Source organism: Phalacrocorax carbo, chromosome 1, assembly GCF_963921805.1.
Source record: "Phalacrocorax carbo chromosome 1, bPhaCar2.1, whole genome shotgun sequence".
Lineage (NCBI taxonomy): Eukaryota > Metazoa > Chordata > Aves > Suliformes > Phalacrocoracidae > Phalacrocorax > Phalacrocorax carbo.
In genome coordinates, this window is record NC_087513.1 from 53,589,970 (window position 1) to 53,613,376 (window position 23,407).

The 23,407-nt window shown below is 39.2% G+C and overlaps 1 protein-coding gene across 1 annotated transcript in view; it reads right to left on the reverse strand.

Moving 5' to 3' along the window:
- Positions 1-23,407, reverse strand: part of NUP205 (nucleoporin 205) — a 56,316-nt gene that overhangs the window by 3,914 nt on the left and 28,995 nt on the right. Inside the window, exons 22-39 of the mRNA XM_064451967.1 lie at positions 20,727-20,851; positions 19,673-19,787; positions 18,495-18,644; positions 17,419-17,493; positions 16,529-16,686; positions 11,882-11,962; positions 10,849-11,040; positions 8,907-9,177; positions 8,390-8,488; positions 7,052-7,200; positions 6,132-6,323; positions 5,777-5,898; positions 4,524-4,662; positions 4,251-4,377; positions 3,319-3,395; positions 1,663-1,791; positions 981-1,107; positions 66-232 (exon numbers count right to left, since the gene is read on the reverse strand). Of these exons, the coding sequence (XP_064308037.1) occupies positions 66-232; positions 981-1,107; positions 1,663-1,791; positions 3,319-3,395; positions 4,251-4,377; positions 4,524-4,662; positions 5,777-5,898; positions 6,132-6,323; positions 7,052-7,200; positions 8,390-8,488; positions 8,907-9,177; positions 10,849-11,040; positions 11,882-11,962; positions 16,529-16,686; positions 17,419-17,493; positions 18,495-18,644; positions 19,673-19,787; positions 20,727-20,851 (2,495 nt within the window). The remainder of the gene's footprint in view (positions 1-65; positions 233-980; positions 1,108-1,662; positions 1,792-3,318; positions 3,396-4,250; positions 4,378-4,523; positions 4,663-5,776; positions 5,899-6,131; positions 6,324-7,051; positions 7,201-8,389; positions 8,489-8,906; positions 9,178-10,848; positions 11,041-11,881; positions 11,963-16,528; positions 16,687-17,418; positions 17,494-18,494; positions 18,645-19,672; positions 19,788-20,726; positions 20,852-23,407) is intronic.

The window sequence follows — 23,407 nt, forward strand, 5'->3', positions numbered from 1 at the left end:
TCTCTGTTACAGCTATGTCTAAGTCACAAACAATACAGAGACTACTGAGTCAGAAGAACTATTACCTCTTTTATTTCATCTGGTGGGAGTTGCTCCACATTTTGCAATTTGTTAACACTCTGACGATGGCTATCATAGTAACTGAAGAAATCACTAGTGCTCTGTTTCAGCAGGTAGACGATAATGCCTAAGCCAGGCAAGTGCCAGTATGGGACCACTGGTGCTTGTGTATCTAGAAAAGATGATGAACAAGTTATAATAAATTAAAAAAAAATTAAAAAGAACAAGAAATCAGTAAGGTATGGTCTCTGTCAATAAAGTAGTGAAAGACATGAAAGCACTGGCAAATTTGTATTTTATACTTCTACGTTAGAAGTAATACAAGTGAAAGTCTAGGCAAAAAGTTCTGCGGCTGCAGGACTAGAAGGCAGTCAGCACAATACACTACTGGGTGTAACATGTGAAATGTAATAGACCAGAAGACTTACTATTTAAATATTTTAATGACTCAGCTGCATAACAGCACACTGTAAACTCTTGCCATGTGGCGGTAATGAAGAGTTCCAGTCAGCAACAAACAAGTCTTACATGTCATAAATGAGGTCCTAGTTTCACATAATGTAATCCAGCACAGGTGCTGGAAAAAAAAAAAAAAACAACAAAAAACCTCACCTTCCCCTGTCTTGTGCTATTTATTTACACAGGGTTTTTTTTTTTAACCGATATATGTGTTTCTGCAGCTGGACGGAAAGTGAATTAAAAAGGATTTTTTTCGTCATGTTTGGTTTAACTTGGATTAGTTTCCTGATTTGGCTTAGTGCAAGGCTGCGCAAGCACGTGGTCCAGAAGAATATGGGCAGCTACAGTACTGGCATAAAGTAACTTAAAGTGTATGTGAAACTACCACCTCTGGTTCGTTATTTTCTGCTAGCCCAAATTTCACACCATTCAGTCTCAAAATAGCAAGCCAAAAATCTCACCCTGACGAGGCCCATCTCGGTTGGTTGATTCTGACAGGCTAGGAGTAAACAGACAAACAGCGTGCTGAAAACTGGGGGCGCTTTGCAACATAAGTGACTCACAGTATTCCATCACGTTTGCACAGATCTGCCAAAAAAAAAAAAAAAAGACAGCATGTCAGTTACAGTGTCTGCAGGCTTTGGAGCATTAAATTTTAAATGGATAAATATCAACAAAAAACATATTTTGCTCCTTCTCTTCTCACCAGACTATGATGATTCTTTTTTTCTGATCAGTTACAGACTTGAAATAGAAGGGAGGCTGGGACCTGCAACCTTCCCTCTTTCCCAAACCTGCTTGTAAACATTTCTGGTCAATTTTAAGTCCCCCTTGGCTCTAATTTAGCATTAGCCATTGCCCTCTATACCCAGCCTTCATTTTGAAAATTTCTTATCAATTTAAGGCTTTGAAGTTCACAGAGGTTGTACCCAAAACAATAATGGCTGCTAATGGAAATCTAAGTAACCAAATTTTTCAACATTTACTTTAAATAGAAATAAAGTGTGGGATCCTACACCAAACTAAGAACAGCGTAGAGCGTTACCTCTGTCATATGAAAGTATGACAACCAAACAAATCTGCACAGCAGGTAAAAAGCCACAATTAGAGCCTGAAGGTTCTAGCAGCTTCCTGTGTCCTTACCTGTTGCATGGCCAACTCAATTTCATCCCGCTTGTTCACTCTGTCTCCCTCTGTGTTATCATCTTGCAGTTTAAACTGACGTAGTCTGTCTGAACCACCAAACCGACTCAGAAGTCCCAAGCACTGGCGCTGCCATAAGGAGTGAACGTTTTAATTAGTATCTCGACAAGTGAGGTGCACGATTCTCTTCACTTAAGGGGTTTAGAACACAACAACAAGACAGCAACGCAGAATAACATTTTTAGCACTTCGTAAATGAAATTTAAATTTTTAAAACACAATTTTTTTACCTCACCTTTAATCAATTTAAAGGTTAGTGGCTCCCTAAAATGGTTCCTTGAGAAATGAATGCAATTCAAAAGTGTACAAGTTTGTCTTATGTGCCTTCCAGACTATTATACTGACTAGCATCAATGACAGTTTAGGTTTACCCATTCCCGCTTAAAACACCTTTACCTATATTGGCAAACTAATGAAATTTGGATATGAAGATAAGCAGCTCCATAAAAGGAGAGCGCAAAACCCAATTCAACAGTTTCATAAAAAGAAGTAACAATCAATAAGTTCTTAGTTTACATGTGGCTGTTAAGATCACCGAAGTGTCTCAGACTGTAAGTCAGTTTTGTGTGGAACAGCCAAAAAAAAAAAAAGAAAAAGATTTTTTGATAATTACTTTTGGGGAAGGGTAAACCACTCAAGTCCTTTTATTACTTGATGAAAGTTAACAGGATAAACTAGAGAGAAAAGTTACAATAACAGATGACTGATTCCACAATTTTGCTCAGAACAGCTGTTTTCAAAATAACTAATTAAAACTCTGTGTAACAAAAAAAAATATATCTTTCTGCCTTCCTATGGGATTTCTTGCTGACATGATGCAGTAGAATATCAAGTACCCCATCATTACAGCAGTCATTTACAGCTTGCTACTTTGCTTTGGGCTGGTCAGCCTAATAGTTACTATCAAAGCATCCAGAGGACACATCCTTCTCTTGCAGCCAGAAGTATTTGATAGGGCAGCCCTTTCTACAGGTGGTTTTCAATGAAATATTTCTTTACGGAAGCCCTTGCTCACATGAACCACAAAGCTTCAAAAACACAGCTGGATGCTGAGCTGTAAAGAGGTCTGTAATGATAGCTTTTGAGCAAGGCTTTCATTCTGGTTTCCAAGTCAGGGTTACTTTTAAAGGGGCAGGAAAGAAATAAAACACTAGCATGTTTGATACTTCGAATGGTTGAGCTGGAAACATGCTTGTGGCAGAAGTGGTAACAGTATTTCTGCGTTACTTCACAGGCTTTCCTGTTGACCTCAAATTCTTCTCCTCCACATAAGGTGAATCCTAAACCAGCGGGGAAAACAAAGTGCCTGATGCAACTCTCATGGTGCCGAATGTTATCTTTTCTACCTGGTCGGGGAGGGGGGGAAAACCAACCCAAAACACCAAACCACCAAAAACACACACCACACAAAGCACTTCCACTCCTCAGAAAAAAACAAAACCAAAAAAACCCCACACCAAACCACAGCATAGTCTTCTTAATGGCAGAAAACATCCCTTTCATTAACTCCTACTGGTCAGAGTACAAAACCAGGAAGAAACTCATCTACATACAGAATTCTAAAAGGACAAATGTTAAAATATACAACTTTATTACCTGAAATCGGCCTATATGTCCTTGTAACTCCATTTGCGTCCCTTCATTAACATCAACATCCAGCTCACTTAGCACTCCTGATAAAAGATACAGCTATTAAATTGGTTGTTGGTTTTGTTTGTTTGTTTTTGTTTTCTTTCCCCCAAATAAGCATGAGAGCATGTAGTTTACTGTTCTGCTAAGTAATTAAAGGGGAGTAGTGGAGGAAGGGAGGTTAGGATGAAAATTGCAGCTGTTGTGCAAAGCTCAGTGTACTGTAAGCAAAGAAACATTTGGGCTCAACCTACAGTTCTGCACTCCTTTCTCTTGTAGTCAGACGTCTCTCCTGAACACAGAAAGCCATTAAATCAAAATAGAGGAGTTATTCTGCAATGGTAAGCAAGCCTTCTAACATGCAGAAGAAATCACTATATCCATCACAATAATTATTAGTCCTCTGTGAAGAGAAGTCACCCAAGAAAAATGTCAGTATGCTAATCCACGGTGCTTCTCCCTGGAAGCTTTCTTTTTTAAATAAATGAAAATGGAGAAGACATTAACAAAGAAATGAGTATGCAAACAATTTTCTGTCTTCATTTCCTCAGCCACAGAATTTACTGAATGAAAATTCTTTTTGAAGATGCCACATGCCCTTTGAACACTACTATTTGCAAATGATCTCAAAGACAAGAAGTACTTACTGTCAGGCAGCATAATGAAAAGAAAATGGGAAGACAAATGCATATTGATAAGGGCACTATGTCCACTGCAAATCCACCATACTTAGTTCAATAACAATTATCTAACGTTTATTTTTTCCCAGAGCTCTACATATCAAGAAAATTCTGTATTGTAGCAGATACTCCCCTGTATGTCTTACTATTTCTTTATAGAAAACAAAGCCTGAGTTTCATGCAGATGGGGCTAAGAGACTTCAAAACTGTGATTCCTACCAGGCAAAGCTGCCTTGCTGATTATTCCTGTCAGGGAGGCCAGCTCCTGGAGAGATCCAACACTAACATCTTGACACCTCAGGATTGCCTGGATAGTATCTGAATGGGAAATTAGAAACTGCAAAACCTGTACCACAAGAAGAAAAGGGAAAATATTAATGATTCAAAATTTAAAAGCCATTTAAAAAAAAAAGTTTACTTTCAGAGCAAACACACACATAATTTCTTTGAATGAGCAATAGCAGTGATCTTGTGTCATCTTTTGGAACTTACCTGTCCTGCTGCTTGCAGGTGTTGTGCCATGCTGGATGTGAGGATGACTTGGCACAGTTGAAGAGCTGGAAGAAGAATCTGGCGATAACGTTCCACTGGAGCAGGAATGAAGACCGGGGAATCTCTCATTCCATACATTCTTAAGAGGTTTAAAAACAAGAAAAAAAAAAATAAGATAAACAGTGCAAGAAAAGTGAAGCCCTCTAGCGAGCCAGAGCCTCAGCCTGCAGTCACCCTCAAGAACCTACAAACATTCATATTTCAGTAATAGGTCTGTACTTGAACAGAGTTTATATCGGAAAAGCAACAAATTTATGATATACAGCTGCTGCAATTTACCTAGAAAGCCACTGCCAGACATTTTCCCTAAGCAGAGAAAATTACTTCTTTGTACTATACTACATTAAGTCAGAGTACTTTGTTGTAGAACTATGACATCTGTTTTCTTATGTATAAAACTAAACATTCTCAAATGTTTTAGGAAGAGGTGTGTTTAATTCTAAAGCAACTGATAAATACAGTCCCCTGCAGATGTCCTGTGGGGTCATACAATCTTACACATCTCACTGGCACTTTTAAACAGAGTACTTGTCTAAGTCTTAAATTCTTCCCAAAATGTTTGAAATCCCAGTGTGTCACTAAGAACTGTAAATTTAAAGCAAGGACCAAGGTTTGGAATCAGCCAAGGTGATTTCCCCTAAATAGGCAATCTCATTCTCTGAGATCTTCTCTCGGACATCTCACAATTACTAACAACACAACAACACATCAATAAGTTTGTCAAGCAATATATAACTGAATTATTTTATTTTTTTTTAAATAAATAATAAAATATTTCTGAAATAACATTTATTTCACTGCTCTCTCATTAGTGCTTTACGGGGGAGGATAAACTGCACTTTTTTTCCCCAACTGCAAAGCCCCAAAATAAGTTTACAGTGTAATGTTTGAAAGACAGCCTACAGTCTAAATAATAATAATAATAAAATTCCTATCTACGGTATCAAACAAATAAGATTTTACATAGTCTAAGTAACTGGGCATGCAAGTACAACTTCACACCCACCTATCGTGAATTTTTCTCTCAATAAAAGGTAGTTTTAAACTGAACTGATACGTTAAAGAAACACACACACACACGAAAACAATATACCCACAAATACCTACTCAAGAGACTCGTGGCTATAAAAAGACATCCTATGCTTGCAAGACCATATTACAGTTTCAAAACCAGCCAGGGAACCAACACTTACCCTTGATGGTCTGTTTCGGGCCGCATGTCATACACTTGACACTGTGCCAGCCTCACAATCACTCCAGAACGCAACAGCTCTAAGGCCCCTTGCTGACTTTTAGCTACTCTAGTGAGGAATGCCTAGACAAGAGTAGAAAAGGGTAAGTATTAGAAATGTACAATGAGCCTTATTATAACTATTTTCTCTCCTGATTTGAACATAGTTTCAAATACTGTTATTTCAGTAAAAAATTCTCCGAGTGCAACCAATGTGAAGTACAAACAACTTTTACTTAAAAAAACAAAATCCACACAATAAAAACAAAACAAAAAACCCCCACTGTACCACAACATCATTTCTGAAGTACTATTACCATTTTGGACTCATAGGTGTACAGCGCTTTAAGTAAAGGGGGCTGAGGTGTGAGCAAGCTCTGAAGAGTCAGATCATCGTCTGCTAGGCTATCCACAAGCACCTTCAGGTAGCCACTATTGGAGAGATACAACAGCCACTGCTGCTGCTTGTCTACTGAAACAATACGATCAAGCAAGGCCAATGCCAGCATCTGTGATGGGGAAAGAAAAAGGTGTCGGGGGGAATTCAAAACAGAATTACATCTATGAGATTTCTAACAAATACCTAGAAATATGAAATGCTAGTTCCTTCTAATAGTGTCTTAAAAGCAGAATGCTTTTCTGCACTACAGTCACAATCCGAATGGAGGAAATGTTATAAAATTTCTTGACAGTTTAGTATAGTATGAGTCAATTACCTTTTCTCTATTATTCTTTAACAAAATATTACAGATATTAGTGAACAATAACTATGCCAAAATGTTTTAATGAAGTATTCCTACTAGCACTATTGCTATTTAAAACTAGTTTGCATTCTGACTAGATACCTGTCCACTGAAGTTAATATCAGAAAATATTTTTTCCTGAAGTCACCAAACCTTCCCAAAGTGGGAAAATAAACTGGTACATGTATGATTTAAATACAATAACGAATAAATGCCATAGCAGTTCATACCTACAATCCTTTCCAGCACTGCTTGCTACCCTTATTTTTAAGCAATAGGACACACAGCTTTTTTGAGAAAAAAATTAATATGTATGTATGCCTTTACTTTCAACGGCTTGAAGGATGAGTGGGAGGACAGAAACATTAAAGAGATTAAGTACCTATAAAAAAAATGTTCTAGTTCTACCTCATGAAATTTCCCTTTTCTGCACAATAGTAAAATGTTCTTTAAATCAAACTGAACAGCGACTGCAAAGGAACAGATTTATTTACCCGGCCTATCTCATGACCATCACAAGCATCACGACAGACCACCTCCATGAGAGCTGCCCCATAACTCTCAATAATTGCCATGTTTTCCCGTTGCAATTTACTAAACACATCTTCAGGAGCTGTCAGACGTTCCCACATTGTTTTTTTAGCTGTAAAAAGCAAGTAAAACAAAAATTGAAAAATGCAAAGAGGGGCAGCTTAGCATTAGCTTAGCTACAGTACAGCTGAGGCTACATCCTTCAGGGCATTCTCTACCCTGCAACAGAAACGACCCAAGCAATGGACAGGGTTTTTGACTGAAGTACAAAAGTTTTCCTGCTAATTCATTCTCTCCTGAATATCATACACAGGCCAGCCAGCACAAAAGATGTGTGTGCCTGTATACATACACCACTCTTGCAAATACATACTCTACGTTACATGTATTGAATCAGAATAATTTTAAGCAGACAATCAGGCCTAAGAACTTTCACTGGGACCAAAACATTTGGTTTTGCAGTGAAGTAAACAAGGTGAGTTAAGTGGGAAAGGGCTGAACCCAAAGCCAGCCATAAACTACACAGGGTTCATAACAAGTTCAAAGGTATTTTTACTACTGTAGCTCAAAATGCTGATCAAGTAATAGCAGTAAGATTCTGCATGTACAGGTACTAGCCCCAAGTTTGTTTTTCAGTCCTTGTCCAAACTCTAAGATGATATCATGATTAGAAACACTGACAAATCAAGTATTTAATCCATTATCGGAGAGAATGTTATATTTGCCATAGGCTGTCTTGGTTAAGCAGCAACTCTGGCTCACTTATTTTTTGTGGGGTAGGGGTGATGCTTTTTTGTTTGTTTGTTTTCCCCCTAGGGGTGTTCAGCTAAAGGAACAGAAATAATATTAAATAATCTTTGGGTTTGTTTGTTTTGTTGTTTTTTTTTAAACAGGATCACTGTGGTATGAGTGTACATCAGATATGGAGGCAATACATTTCTACAGCTGTAACTGTTCTCAAGCCAAAGCACTGGAGATTACTTGGACCTACAATTTTGTAGCTATGATGCATAGCTTTAAACGGACACAAATGAAATATCTTATTTAGTGCTGGAGGTCAGAAATTGTCCTCATCCAGAACAATACATTTTGAATGCACATGTAGCTATACAGGTCAGAATAGAGGAAGATTTGCATGATTTAGCATACGCAACTAATTTCAGAAACTCTTGGGGTAAGATGGTTTCTATCTACACAATCTATCTATTTCCAGAAGACAACTCAGCATGTAGAAACTGTACTGTTCAGAGTTAAATAACAATTTTTTTTTTTCTCTTTTCCATAATACAGTTGAACCATACCCGCTTCTAAAGTGTCTGGTTCATCTGGTCTCTGGGCAATCTGCAAATAATAAAGCAGCGATCCATAAAGGTGCGTTCTTACTCTCTGGAAGCCACCACCTGTTCACAAGAAACACTCATAATTAAAACCAAGTATATGTAAATTCTGTAACACCACCTTCCACTGGCACTTAATTTAACTCTCCTATGGCAATGCTAGCAGAAATAAAAACAACAGATTTCTTAAGTCAGAGTTCTACTGTTCACATAAAAGTGTATTTCTGAGTAAATTCAGCAAGCTTATGCTGCTCAGAAGAAGTAGGAATATTTACACATCTCTCTCCTGCTTGTTCAGATTAATAATTGTTTACTAATTTTTTTCTTGTTAGTAATATCACTTAGATCTATATTAATCATGTAAGAGCCACCTAATTGACTGTAATAAAAGTCCTCACTGCAGTAACAGGAAGCAGCTCAGTCCATCCTTCTACTCTTGGCGGTTGGAATTCCCACACATGCACCACAAAGGTCAACACACCTGTTTTCAAAATGAAATCCAGCAGCTTTTTTAAGATGATGTGGAGGGAGGAGTCCCCAATGGAAGCAAAACCCATGGATATGCTCTCAGAGCCAGGTGATGAGGTGAAAGAACCGTCCAGCATCAAGACATATTGGGACTGTCCCGCCACAGGGAGTGCAAGTGGCTGTTTCTGCTCAGTTTTCACAGACTGGCTTAGGTGGGCAGTCAGGGTGAACACAGCCCCTGCCACCACCGGCATCAACTCCTGAGCTGCATCATCATCTAGGATCTTAATACAGAAGAAAAAGGAAAAAAGAGAAAAAAGAAAAAGTGAAGTAGAAAAGTGTTTGATTTCATGAGCTACTGAAGCTATTAATTTAGCCTCCCACAGCTATTTCATTTACACATGCATAAGGACTTCATTAACCTGGTACTATTTAAAACAAATCAAAATCAGGAGTGTCAGAAACTTGTTCAGAAAGATGAGTTGAACACATTTTAATTGAGAAGACCATTAGACTTTTTTTTTATATTTACACAAATCACAGGAAGGATCATAATTAGATATGGATGTGGAAAAGGGAAGGAACATGCTGACATCTGAGTTGTTTTATTAGTAAAATTTCTAAACCTAAGCTAGGGAAAGAACAACTGACACCTCTTCGCTTTACAGCTATTTAAGAAAACTACTTCCATTAAAAACGTGAAGATACCATTTAGAAAACTCAAACAGGAGCGCATCAAAGAAGTGAGCAACAAAGGAGCATTAAGACAACATGGAGAAACACTAACAAGAAGTTGGCATTTACTAATTTAGTTCACTTTGTCATTGAAAAGGTAAGCCTGGTATCTTTTTCACTGACACTCAAGGAGCTTTCCTTTTAAGCAATACAGTTGTTCAGTATAAGAGATGAATTATTTTCAAAAGAAAATAATGATAACTGTTTTCTCAGATTAACAAAATCTTCACTAAAAATTAAGTATTACAGAAAATTAGCCTGAAATTTCTGCTCTGTAAAGATTTTAGGAAAGAAAGAAATTCCTTCGACTAGCAAAGGCTTCCCTTATTTCCCCTTTTTTTTTTGATTTTGTTCACATAAAAACCAAAACCAGCACTCCACTAAGAATAGTTTTTAGGTAACTCCTACAGAAAAAATATTGGAAACAACAACAAAGGTCCAAACTGTTACTTTTTCAAGCAAAAAGAAATAGAAATACATATGAAAATTCTCAAAACACAACTTGTCTAATCAGGAGAACTACATCAGCATAACTCTCACAATAAAGAACAGGACACAAAAAAGCCCCAGCAACCTAAACAATACAAGGATCCTTCACTAAATTTTGTCTTTGAGAATGGCTGGGTCAGTAGTAACTGCCTACTCTGTCTCAAAAATCACTACTGTAATTCAGCAGTAAACCACCCAGACTTTAAATATTTAAAGACAACCAAACTCTCTCATTTCCAAAAGCCCTTCTAGTTGTAAAATCTTTACTACTTCTACTCCGAAGCTTCATTCAACTCTTTCATTTTTCAAAAGAAGTCGCAGTAGCATTTGCAGTGAGCCACCTAAATGCAGTAAATCAGCAACTGCGGTACTGTTTGTCTTCATCCCTTCCACAAGTTTTCCCATGTTCCTCATCAAAATGGGATGTTTCCTTTTTTACACACCCCTTCCAGACTACCATCATACTGGATTGTATTGAAATGTCTTTGAAATTTGTCAATACATCGTTCACAGTTCAATAGTAGCTATGCAAGAACACAGTACATCCCCTCTGTCCACAGTACATTCAACTTCTGCAGAATAGCAATCCAAAAACCAAAAAGAATACTAAAAGCAGACAAAATTTTGGGGGATTACAATCAAGAATGCTACTTGAAGAGTAGTTTCTCTTTCATGTAAAAAGATATAGCGATAAAGGTCAAGGAGAGGGCTCATTTCCAGTATAGCATTACCTTGTCATGCACATCCTGCAACAGATCACGGATAATCAGTTGTCTGTCCTCAGCCTGTATGAGATCCTGGGGGCAAGCAGTGAGTATAATTTCCACTAGTTGTCTCCATGACTCTAAAGCATGCCTCTTAGCATGCAGGCATTGCAGCAGCTTGTTCCGCTCCACGACATACTGCAGGATAGTGTTGATCTCCTGAACACCCGCGACAAAGAAATTGAGTTATAATATGCTAAAAGAAGTTAATGGCAAAGACAGATTTCAAGATGACAATTTTATGTATAAGTAACAGTCGGGGAGGGTGGGGGCGGCAGAGGGGAAAGTGAAGTCTTCAGCTTATCAGAAACAAGCTGCTATTAATCATTTTAACAAGATAGGCCAATCCATTTCTGAACTGCTTTTCACAAGGCCTTTCCATCATTAATGTCTCAAGCTTATAGTTAAAAATGCTTTAACCAGGGAAATTCTTTTCTAACATACACTTTAAAATCGAACCAAAAACAACTACGAAAAAGTCTTTTTGTGCATTTTCTTCCCATTTTAGTCTGAGTCATTTCTCCTTTATCCTTCAACTTTCAAATCCATTTAGCCAATTTCAACTCAATTTAAAAGATGGCAGGAACCTCATAAAATAATTAAGCTCCAAGCTCACTGAAACTATAGCTGTGTAGAAGAAAGAAGAAATAAATTGGCATCCCCTGTGAGAGAAAGGCAAGATGAACTTGGCTGCTACACACTGTACTTATCAACAGCCAATCCTGACATCATTTCTGTATCGTGGGGTGGGAGCTTCAATTGTTATCAGTAACGGGGAGGGAAAAGGTTCAAGAAAAAAGAAAACAGACTCCAGGTCCGTTGTTTGGAGAACAGTACATTAAGTAGTAGTTTATATTACTGAGTTTTAATGTCTTCTTTTTTCTTCAGGAATTACTAACTCAAAGTTACATCTAAAATCCACAAGCTTTCATAGTAAAGCTTGTATACTTGACAGTATATGCAATCCACCAAGAGCAGAGTTTACTTTTTCTATACTTACCTCCATAAGTAAAGGTCTCTGGCCTATTGCTGCCATTCCTTGAAGGGCATTGACTTCTGCAACTAGAACTCTGTGGAGGTACTGAAATGAAGAAGTTAAAAAAAGAAACTTCAATGACAAGGAAGATGTATGTGTCCGTCCTAGAAGTATTTAGGAAATGGCTACCTAATCACAGGTACAACTGAAGGACTGAGAATCAAGTAAGTTTTACTCATTTTTTTAAGGTTTCTCCCTGTTGTGGTTCTGCCCCAGTAGGCAGCTATGGGGAGAGAATTGGAAGAGCAAAAGAAAAAAGACTTGTGGGTTGAGATAGGAACAAAAACTTCTTCTGCTGTATTGCCCCACACGATGATGTCATCAATGTATTGTAGGTGTTCGGGAGCTCCACCTTGTTCCAAAGCATTATGGATCAGTCCATGGCAAATGGTAAGGCTGTGTTTCCACCCCTGGGGTAGTCAATTCCAGGTATACTGGATGCCCTACAAGTAAAAACAAACTGTGGCCTGCACTCTGCTGCCAGAGGGATTGGGAAGAATGCATTAGCGATATCAGATGTGGCATACCACTTGTCTGTCTTTGACTCTAGTTCATATTGAAGTTCTACCATGTCTGGCACAGCAGCACTCAACGGTGGAGTGACTTCTTTCACACTACGATAGTCTACTGTTAGCCTCCACTCTCCATTAGACTTCCGCGCTCACCATATGGGACTGTTAAAGGATGAGTGGGTCTTACTGATCACTCCTTGGCTCTCCAGTCGATGAATGAGCTCGTGGACGGGAAACAGGGAGTCTTGGCTGGTGTGATATTGCCGCTGGTGCACTGTTGTGGTGGCGATCGGCACCTGTTGTTCTTTGACCTTCAGCAACCCCACAAAAGAAGGGTCCCTCGAGAGGCCAGGCAAGGTAGACAGCTGTTCAATTCTCTCCGTCTCCAAGGCAGCTACACCAAAAGCCCACTTGTACCCTTTTGGGTCCTTGAAATACCCTCTCCTGAGGTAGTCTATGCCAAGGATGCACAGAGCCTCTGGGCCAGTCACAATGGGGTGCTTTTGCCCCTCATTCCTGGTTAGACTCACTTTGGCCTCCAATACAGTTAGCTCTTGGGATCCCCCTGTCACTCCAGCAATACTGATGGGTTCTGCCCCTATATAGTTTGATTGTATGAGGGGGCACTGTGCACCGGTGTCCACTAAAGCTTTATACTCCTGTGGGTCAGACGTGCCAGGCCATCGGATCCACACAGTCCAGAAAACCCAGTTATCCCTTTCCTCCACCTGGCTGGAAGCAGGGCCCCTCTAGTCCTGATCATTGTATTTGTTACTCACTTGTAAATACGAATTACAAGTGTCTCTGTTAAGATCAGAAATAAAATCAGCACTTCTACTCTGCTGTCTGGGGAATTGCTTACTGGAAACTGGAACAGCAGCTTTCCTGGGAGAAGCCCCCTGAGTGACTGTTTTTCCTTGCAGCTCACGTACCCATGCCTCTAGGGTTGAGGTAAGTTTTCCATCCCACTTCTTCATGTCCTCTCCGTGGTCATGCAGGTAAAACCACAGGGTGCTCCACTGTGTGTATCGTCTCTCTTGAGCATAGGGACGCTTACTCCTAATGGCTGAGATACTGGTCCGTACCGGTGGGGAGTAGGATATATCTTCTTTGAGTTGCTGGAACTCCTGGGACAGTTTCTCCACAGCCGAGACGAGGGTGGAAGAGAGGTTTGCTTCATAATCCTGGAGTCTGTCAATCACGTCTGCCATTGTTGGTGCCTTATCATCTTTCCAGGACATTACTGCCAATGAGTTCCCATGTGTTGATGGTGCGCTCCGTACAAAATTGTGCCACATGGGTCGTGTGCACTCGGCTTCATCTGGATCTATGGATGATGGTTGATCGTCCAGGTCACCATAAATCACCTCAAGCACAGCTACTTCCCTCAGGTACTGGATACCTTTCTCCATGGTCACCCATTTTCCTAGGTGATATACAACATCTTCCTTGAAGGGATACCTTTCTCTCACACCAGACAGGAGTTGCCTCCAGAGGCTGAGGGCTTGTGTTCCTTTTCCAATTGCTTTGTCAATGCCCCCTGCCCTAGAAAGGGACCCCAGTTGTTTGGCTTCCTTCCCCTCTAGTGCCAGACTGCTGACCCCGTTATCCCAGCATTAAGGCATCCAGGTGACAATGTGCTCACCTGAACGACAGCCGAAATCTTTTCGCATATCTCGCAACTCACTCAAGGATAGGGATCGGGTGGTCTCCACGTCTTGTACGAGTTCTTCCTCTTCCTCCTCCTCTCCTCATGATGGCCCTGCTCTTCCATCATCTCTTTCTAAATGAGTTGACTTTCTCTTCCAAGACTTATTCTTGTGTATAGGGGCAACTGATACTGGCATGGGTTGATCCTCTGATTCAGCTTCAACGCTTGTCACTGGGGTTGGAGTAGCTGCAGTGTCTGTCGTGGGGGTTTGAGTGGCTGCAGTGCTTGTCGCTTTCATTTTTAGATCCAGAGGCCTTCTCTTCCCCTTGGGGGTACTGAATAGTGTTTAACAGGGCTCGATAGGCATGGGCCAGGCCCCAGCACGTTGCAGTAATTTGTATCTCTCTGGAATTGCCAGGGTGACAACATACTTCCTCCAAATATTTTACTAATTTTTTGGGATTCTGCACTTGTTCAGGGGTGAAGTCACACGTCATGGGGGGTGCCCACCGTCTCAGGCATTTGCCCATACTATCCCACATACCGTGCCACACATAGCTATCAAGCCTTGGGGCAGATCTCTGGATGATATTCTTAACTTGCTTATTAACCTCAGACAGAACTGAAACTGTCTGCCAAAGCAATACCAACAGATGTATCTTAACTACCCAAAGATGTGCAAGATACTGAAAAGTTGTTGTAATGAAGGAGGAGGAATTATATAAGATGGTAGCTAAGGTGCCATTCTGTATTTCCTCCATAAAAAACCTCTCAGAGGAGGAGGTGTAATTGCTAATTGTCTCCATGAGGTGGTACCCAAGTACAGCAACGGCTTCCATGCAAGACCCAAATAACCGATAACGCCCAAGGCCAGTGTTTTAATAACAAATCTCCTAGGCAAAACATCTCTAATCACTGTAGAGCACAGCAAACTACAAAAACCAACAGCAATTTTTAACATGTACTTCAAAATCAGCATGGTGTAGACTGGACAAACTAATATTGAAAACAGACGAATCAATGCTGTGACCAGCAACTGTTATTATCTCAAACCCTTTGTGTCCCACGTTGGGCACCAAAAAGGACCGTCATGGTTCAGCCCCAGTCGGCAACTAAACACCATGCAGCTGCTCACTCACTCCCCCCACCCCTGTGGGACGGGAGAGAGAATCGGAAGAGCAAAAGGAAAAAAAAAACTTGTGGGTTGAGATAAGAACAGTTTAATAATTAAAATTAAAAAAAAAAATATTGTGATAATACTAACAATAATGACAATATAATAAAAATGAAAAGGGAAAAAGGGAATAAAACAGAAACACGAACAATACAACCATTTACCACCCGCTGACCGATGCTGCCGGTCCCCGAGCCACAATTGCTGCCTCCCTCCTCTGGCCAGCTCCTCCCAGTCAACATACTGGGCATGATGTTATATGATATAGAATATCCCTTTGGCCACTTTGAATCTGCTCTTTTAGCTGTGCCCCCTCCCCTCCCAGATATTTGTGCACCCGGCAGAGCATGAGAAGCTAGAAAAGTCCTTGACTAGTACAAGCACTACCCAGCAACAACAAAAACATTGGTGTGTAATCAACATTATTTTCATACTAAGTCCAAAGCACAGCTGCAGTGAAGAAAATTAACTCTATCCCAGCTAAAACCATTACACTCCCATACTTCATTCTCTAACTGCAGTACTTTTAGCTGTCCAGCCTCTCTCCTGCACTTCTCATTTTTGCACTCATTCATTTCCTTCTGGTCCTAAGTTATTCTGACCTTTCATGAGCTTTTCTAACACACCACACTCCCTTTCCTCTTCAACCTCCACTATAGTCCTCTAGCACAGAAGGAAAGGTTTGTTTCCTCTCAAGTCTAAAACACATTTTACAATATAGAATAGCTGGTTCCTAACATGGAATAGTTGCATTCCTATCACCATCAAGATCCCTTTTACATTGCATTCCACTACTGCTCTGTCCCTTGTCTCTCAGATCACAGATTTTTCAGGACTATTTATCATACACTTGTCAAGTACTCATCACAATGGGACACCGTCTTAACTAAAGCCTCTAAGACCTACTGTGGTAGCATATGTAGTACTACATACATAGTTGTGTACTGGAAACCAGTGGAATACATAAGGTAGTCATATCTGCAATATCACTTGGGTATTCCAAGATGGAAAAAACATTAAGGTAGAAAATATTCCTGAAAGTGTCTTAAACTGATGCCTCTGTCTACTGCAAATGAGAAATTAGTGCATGCAATGCAGAAGAAAAACTAATCCAAATAGTTTGCGTAAATTGTGCACATATCTGAAACAGCTATATTTTTTTATGTGAAAGCAAGTTTCAAAGTATTCTTAACACACTGATCGTTTTTAGTAGTAGTAGTACTGTCAAGATATAAAATAGCACATGCAACCTGAGAACATAGACCACTGCGCACCTTGACGTTGCAGACCACTTGTCCACGTGCATTCTTGTGCTCACAATTAGCAATGACTTGCTCAATCTGAACCCGGTCAAAAAAATCCAGTTGCAAAGGCTCTGGAATGTCCTGACTGAAGTCAATTGAATCCAGGATACTTAAGATCTTCCTGCGTACTGGAAATGTAAATCAATTCAAACTGTAGTCAGAAATATCAAGGGGAAAACAACAACAACAACAAAAAAATTGATGATGGGAGCCTAACTTACCTTTGTAAATCCAAATCTTAATGTGTGAAGTTTCAAAAGAAAACATCACATCTTCAGAAAGTGCTATCAATCCATATAAGGGGTTAAAAACACTTTCTAGAGCCTTAAATTCTTAATTTGTGTTATACTCTATTGTCCTCCTGTTATGTATGCATGTAATCCTCCTATATTTACAGATAAAAGATTTTCATTTTTTCTCCTAAATAAAAGCAGGCTGGTTTCCAATGAGAACCATGCAGTCTTTTGTTGAGAAAGACTGTAAAGAATTTCAAGTTACTGACTGGGGTTTTATATTCTTTGCCATGAAAATATAAATATGTTCAGCCTTAGCAACAGTCTCACAGTTTTTATTGTTAGCAGTAAATTTATAGACTGCCACTCTCCCATTCTGCCCTTCCATAGATACATAGACTCTTCTAACTTGCTTTCCAGTCCAGTATTTTCCACTCACTCCACCATCTTCGTCACGGTTTTAAAATTCATTTTTTCCCCTGCACTAAATGAAATCGTTCCATGTACTGCTGCTGTTTACAAAGTCTATTATTTTCTTTTTCAAAGTGTCCTTTCTAGAGGTTGCCCTCCCTCCACTCAGGATCAGAAAAAATTTACTGAGAAATAATCAACAGCCATAATGCTTACCTTTGGAAGCAGTGTCAAAGTGGAGAAACCCACTGACTGATCGACTTTCATCTTCCATCCCTCCTTCACCATCAGCTAAATGAAACATGATAAAGAAATTTTAAAAAAACTTGATGTGAAAAATACCACCTACTTTATCAATACTGAAAGAAAAAGACAGAGAGCACACACTGACAAAGCTTTCACGTGAAAGTCTTCTAATATAAATAAGCCTTGACTGTTAATAAAATCAAAACAATATTTATCTCACAGAAGCTAACCAATTATCAAATAGAGATTAGACAGTACTAGAAACGTCAAAGAAACACGCCACCCTCCAGTATGAATAATGCAGTCCGATGAACACTGTAAAATGAGTAGGGTATCTGGACACCATTTCCCATACTCAAATCTCCACAAGGATAAAGAGACAGTGTTCAGATCTATAAATGTAAGGGAAAACACCATACTGCTGCAGCCCGTTATGTTACTGTCCAGTTATTCTGGCTTTATTGTCACCTGTTTCTATTTCTCTTGATTCACTTCTCTGTTCTGAAACCTTGCCTTTTATTTACCATTGCATTTTACATCACATTGGGATGAATTATCATTTTTGTGATGCTATAATGTCAAAAGCTACATTGACCTGAAGCTACTATCTTCTGTGAGAGAGGGTTGAAAACGTGTGACAGACAGAAGTTAAGACTGAGAAAACTTTAGCTAAAACTCTTTTCCAAGGAAGACCCTCCACCTTCTCTACACAGTAACAACTCTGGATAGCATCCCAAAATAAATTATAACTTTTTTTTATATATTCCACTCTCCTACTCCATAAACTACGTTTATTTTTCGTATCAGTGTATACACCGAGATGTTTCAAAAATGAAACACAGACAAAGCAGCAATGGACAAACAGATGCCCTGATTTTTTTCACTTTGGAGTCTACAACCACCACCTTTATTCCCATCTCTCCAGTGGCAATTCCAGACCCGGTATCACAAATGAACTGTGACAAGTTTAGAGAGAAAATAAATAAAAAGACTCTCATAGTTTCATTTATTCAAGCTAATTTAGCTTCACAGTAAATTCCTCTTACCCAAGTATGGTTTCACAGGCATGTCATCAAGCAGCAGATGCAGCAGTCTCTGTGTGTGGGAGCGCTGGCGGTTCAGCGATGTCACTCGCATTTCTATAGCTGCAGTCTTCATCAGCCAAGACATTTGGTTCAGTGTTGAAATCTCGTGTTCTGGGTGGGGATAAGGAAACAATTATAAAATTGAACATAAATAAAATTACTTACTCCAAGGAAAGCATTTTTCATTTGAGAAAGCTTTTAGCAGATGTCATTACTCATTGTCTGCTCACCATTTGTTTACAAGACAGAAGGACTGAGAGATCTGACAAAAGCCATTAAATGAACATGTGGTTATTGTGAAAACAAATGACACACATACATGCAATTAAGAGTATACACATACACAAAAAATCTGGATACAACCTGTACTAACAGTCACTGTGGAGAATGCAGCACTTCATAAGCAAATAGGGTCAGTTACAATTTCAATGAAAATAATCAGAAATTTACCCAAAATTATCAACTTTGGTTAAAGTTATAGTTAAGACTTAACGTGGGTCTCCAATCTTTGTGTTCTATAATCATCCAATTTAGACTGTTAAATTACTTAAGAATCATCTAAAGTGCTTTACCCATTCTGGATGCATGTATTTGAATCCTAAGTTTACAATCATTTAACAAAGGACTAGTGGTCAAGCATCTAGGAAAGCAAATAAATACACTTATTCATCTTAAGACACCTGAGAAATGTTGTTCTGAAACATTAAACACACATCTATTAACTTAAAAATTAATGCAATCACCAAATAAGTTTCTTATTTAAAGGACAGGAAGATACAGGTGGTTACGACCACCAGCCTTCTATTCCCTCAGTTTTTTGTAGCATTCTTTCTTTTTGAAAATATTTTTTTTTCCTGTAGCATAATCTAACAAAACTGCAATGATAGTTGAGATATAGATTCGGATTTGCTTCTGGAGACTTGGTGCATTTCAAAACTAACATTCTTTTACAAAAGTTCAGTGCTAATAATCTGAACTTCCTAAACAGGCAGAGTTCAATCTTTGCAGAATCCAAGTTAGTAGAGGCAGTAATTAACTCAGTTTAATAATGCTACCTATGCTTCTTCTATGATTCCTAAGGAGTCAGAAAGATGCACTGAATTTTAGCATGTACAATCTTATCTTAGCATAAAAGTTACCTTTGATAGAAAATGGCAAATACTGCAGCTGAGTGAATAAGAAATCCTGACTGGTCCTCAGATATCTCATAGTTGGACCTGATGTGTCAGAGCATGCACACAACTGATAGATCACCTGACAATCAAAAACAGTAGATACCCATTTATGGAATTTATTTTAAAAACAACCCAACCACCAAATCAAAAGATGCATAACACTGTTTTACTGCTTGAACAATATTACCTGTATGTACAGTAAGTTTTCCATCAGCTTATGCCAAAGCTGAACATATTATTTATAACAAACGCTGAATTATGACATTGAAGGACTACCAGCACATGGATTATTCCAATGGCTATTTGCCCAGAACAAGCCTTTGTGTTTGTTCAGCTCACTTAAAAATTAGTGTCTTTTTCAGTCGCCAGGTTCACCAAGACAGGAAATGGAATCTTCCCCCCCACCCCTCCTTCTACAGTATGGCCTCTTTCACTTTGAATAATGTTTAAAATCCTTTCTAGATTCCACAGATTTTCAACATGATACAGATGTGTAATCATATGATTCCACGATTTAAGGCCAAACATCAGCTACCTTGCACATACATCTAATTCAGCCGTCTTCCCCATCTCACCCCCTCAGACATACAAACATACGTTCTATCACTGCTACAGAATAGAGAGAATTCTATTGGCTTATTTGGGGTTAAATGTTATTTTACTCGCTGGCAAACTGCAGTTCCAAAATTTAAACAACAACAACAAAAAAAGCAGCACATGGTCACAACAGATTCAAAGGACCACAAAAAATAGAACATCAGTTTTATAAACATATCCCAATTCCAAGTTCTCACATGAGTGCGCATTCTTTACTTTCTGTGTTACTACAAGATAATACTTTTTCACACAGAAAAAGGTAGAATAGAAAGAGTTCAATGTATATAAAAATCTGACAGGTGCATTTTAAAAATGAAACTATTATTGAAATCATCAGTCATCTCTGTTCACCAATCAAGAAGCAGCTAATTTTGTTTAAAACCTACTTTCAATATATGTCAACAGAAAATATGCTGAATACCTGGTAACAGAGTTCTGCAAGATGAGGAGATTCCTGAACTGCTGTAGGCCCATTCCTTGTTTCAGTACCCTTCTCCAGTATGTTCAAAATAGCATGAAGGCAAGTCCGTGGGCAACCCAAGACACCTTAAAGTACAAAAATAATTCCTTAACGTTCTTGATCTTACTTCCCTCCATAGCTACACAGGCTAGTACACAGAATTACAGAAACTCAATTGTTCTGATACCTTATGCTGCACTATACTGCTCCACAGAGCTGCAACAAAAATGTCTGGCAAAGTTTTTTCTCTGTTAATTAAAATAAAAGAAGGAACTGTGTTTCAGCAGATATCTAATGAAAACATTTATAGTTAGCCTGTATGCTTTTGAAATGCTGGTAAAAGAGGATAAATTATGCATAACTTATTTATGAACTTTCTCTTCAGTTCTATTAAACAAAAACACAAACCAAAATTCACACACAAACAGGAACTGATTCTGAACCAAATGAAAAAGTCAATTCTTGATCTTAAACAACAACTGAACACTCATTTGACAATTTCAAAGAGCAGCTTTAAATTCCTGTCTTTATTTTACAACTACAGCTATTTTATGACTAATGCTCCTAAATGCACCTGACACAGCAACCAAGAGGAACGGGGAGGAGATTTTAATACTGAAGTCAAAATTCTGTCTTTTTGCATTCTTCCTTTAGCCAATTAATTCTTTAATCAAGCCAGAAAGATGGCCTGAAGCAGTAAGGACATCAATAACTGCAGTTCTTATAGGGTAAATCATCTTCTCTGTTTGGACATGTATAGTTTTATGCTTTAGTAGGAAATTATTACCTTGAGGCAAATAGCTTATGGTCATTATTTCTTCACATTATTAATGGGATAATTTAAAGAGATGTGCAAGGCTCTCTCATGGCTTTGAGACAAAGTCCCCTACCACTAGCCTAATGTATGATACCCTATAAAATTGCGTGCGTGCAGATCAGTTACCTGTATTGTGCAACAATGGAATTTCAAATTTTCCAAAACATGGTCTGCAACTGTAAGCTACTTTGCAGATGAAAAAAAATAAGTTGGCTTTTTTTTTTTCTTTTTTCTGATATATTAAGGTTCTGAATTTTATTTGAGGGGAGGAGGGGGAAGGCCTATCTGCCCTTCATTTAGAACTATGAAGGACTAAAACCGCTGAGCCACAGCCTCCAATACAAACCGAAAGATAATGAGAAGTATTCTTTTCTAAGTAACTAAAATCAAATGTTTGTTCAGACACATTCATAGAAAACATCCTTTAAAACAGTTGAGAAAATCCCATTGGAAGGGACTCCAGGATGTCTCAACTTCAAACTACTGTTCAGTTACGGTATCAGACCAGATTGTTCACGGCTTTATACAATTGGGTCTTGATAACTTCCAAGCATGAAGACTGCATGACCTCTCTGGCCAACCCACTCCACTGCTTCACTGTCTTCATGGTGAAAAAGTTTCTCCTATATCCAAGTTAGAGCCTCTCTTGTGTCAGTTTTGCCCACCATCTCTCATTTTGCTGCCACACACCTCTGAAGAGCCTGGCTTTATCCTCTCATTAACCCCTTTGTAGGTACTTGAAGACTACTATTACGTCCCCTCCAAAGCCGCCTTTTCTCCAGGCTGAAGTAGTCCCATTCCCTCAGCTTCACTTCAGAGGCTGAGTGCTCCAGCCCCCTGACCATCTCTGCTGAACTTGCTCAAGTTTATCAATGTCTCTCTTGTAGCTTGTATTCAGTACAAGCTGAGGAGGCAAGCCAGACACATACTAACACACTATTTTTCTCACTAATTCAAGAAACATTAGCAATGTCACTGATGTTGCTTTAAAGTTCATATTCACATATATAAATTCATACATATTAATATATGAATATATATTCCGAATATATAGATATATCACAGAATGGTAGGGTGTCAGGGACTAGAAACTTGTCTCAACATTGTTGGCAGACAAGTTTCACTACTAAAGCCTGATCACTACGGCAGCTGAACAGAACAGTTTAATCGCCAAGGTCAATGCGGCAGGAATGTGCGCCCCGTTATCTCGGAGTGCTCGTCCTCCACGCATACGCCCGGGCCCAAGGCCGACCGGCAACATATGCGGGGAGGGCTCAGACACTCTAGAACTTTCAAGCACCCTCTAGTAACAGTACTGGGCCCGCACCCCACCGCCGAGTGGGAGGCAGCGGTATGCAGAACAGTTACTGACCATGCAAGAGAGCAACCTTATAAAAGGGGAAAGCAGCAGAGATGATGGGAGGCGCATTCTGGAACATTCCCCCCTCTACCAGCTTCGAAGATGGATCGGATGCCTGGACCGGACAGACTGCTGCAGATCTGTGGTGATAGCTATTACAACAGTCCCACCCTCTCCCTCTCATTCCCTTTTTCACCTTTTTTTTTCCCCTCTTTCTTTGCTTTTCTCTCCTGTACCTATTTCTGGCCAAATAAAGTGACTTGGCACTTGACTCCGTTTTCAGTCTTAATTCTGTTTCTGAGAATGTAAAAGCAACCTAGTCACGATAACACATTGGAGTTAATCTGAAGTTAAGCCCAGCTGCCCCCAACCTCCCATGATTATCTGAGGTCGGTTGGAAAGCAAGGGGGTTTAACCTCTGCCAAACTGGTCAACCCAACAGTGGATTGTGACACAGGGGCTGGA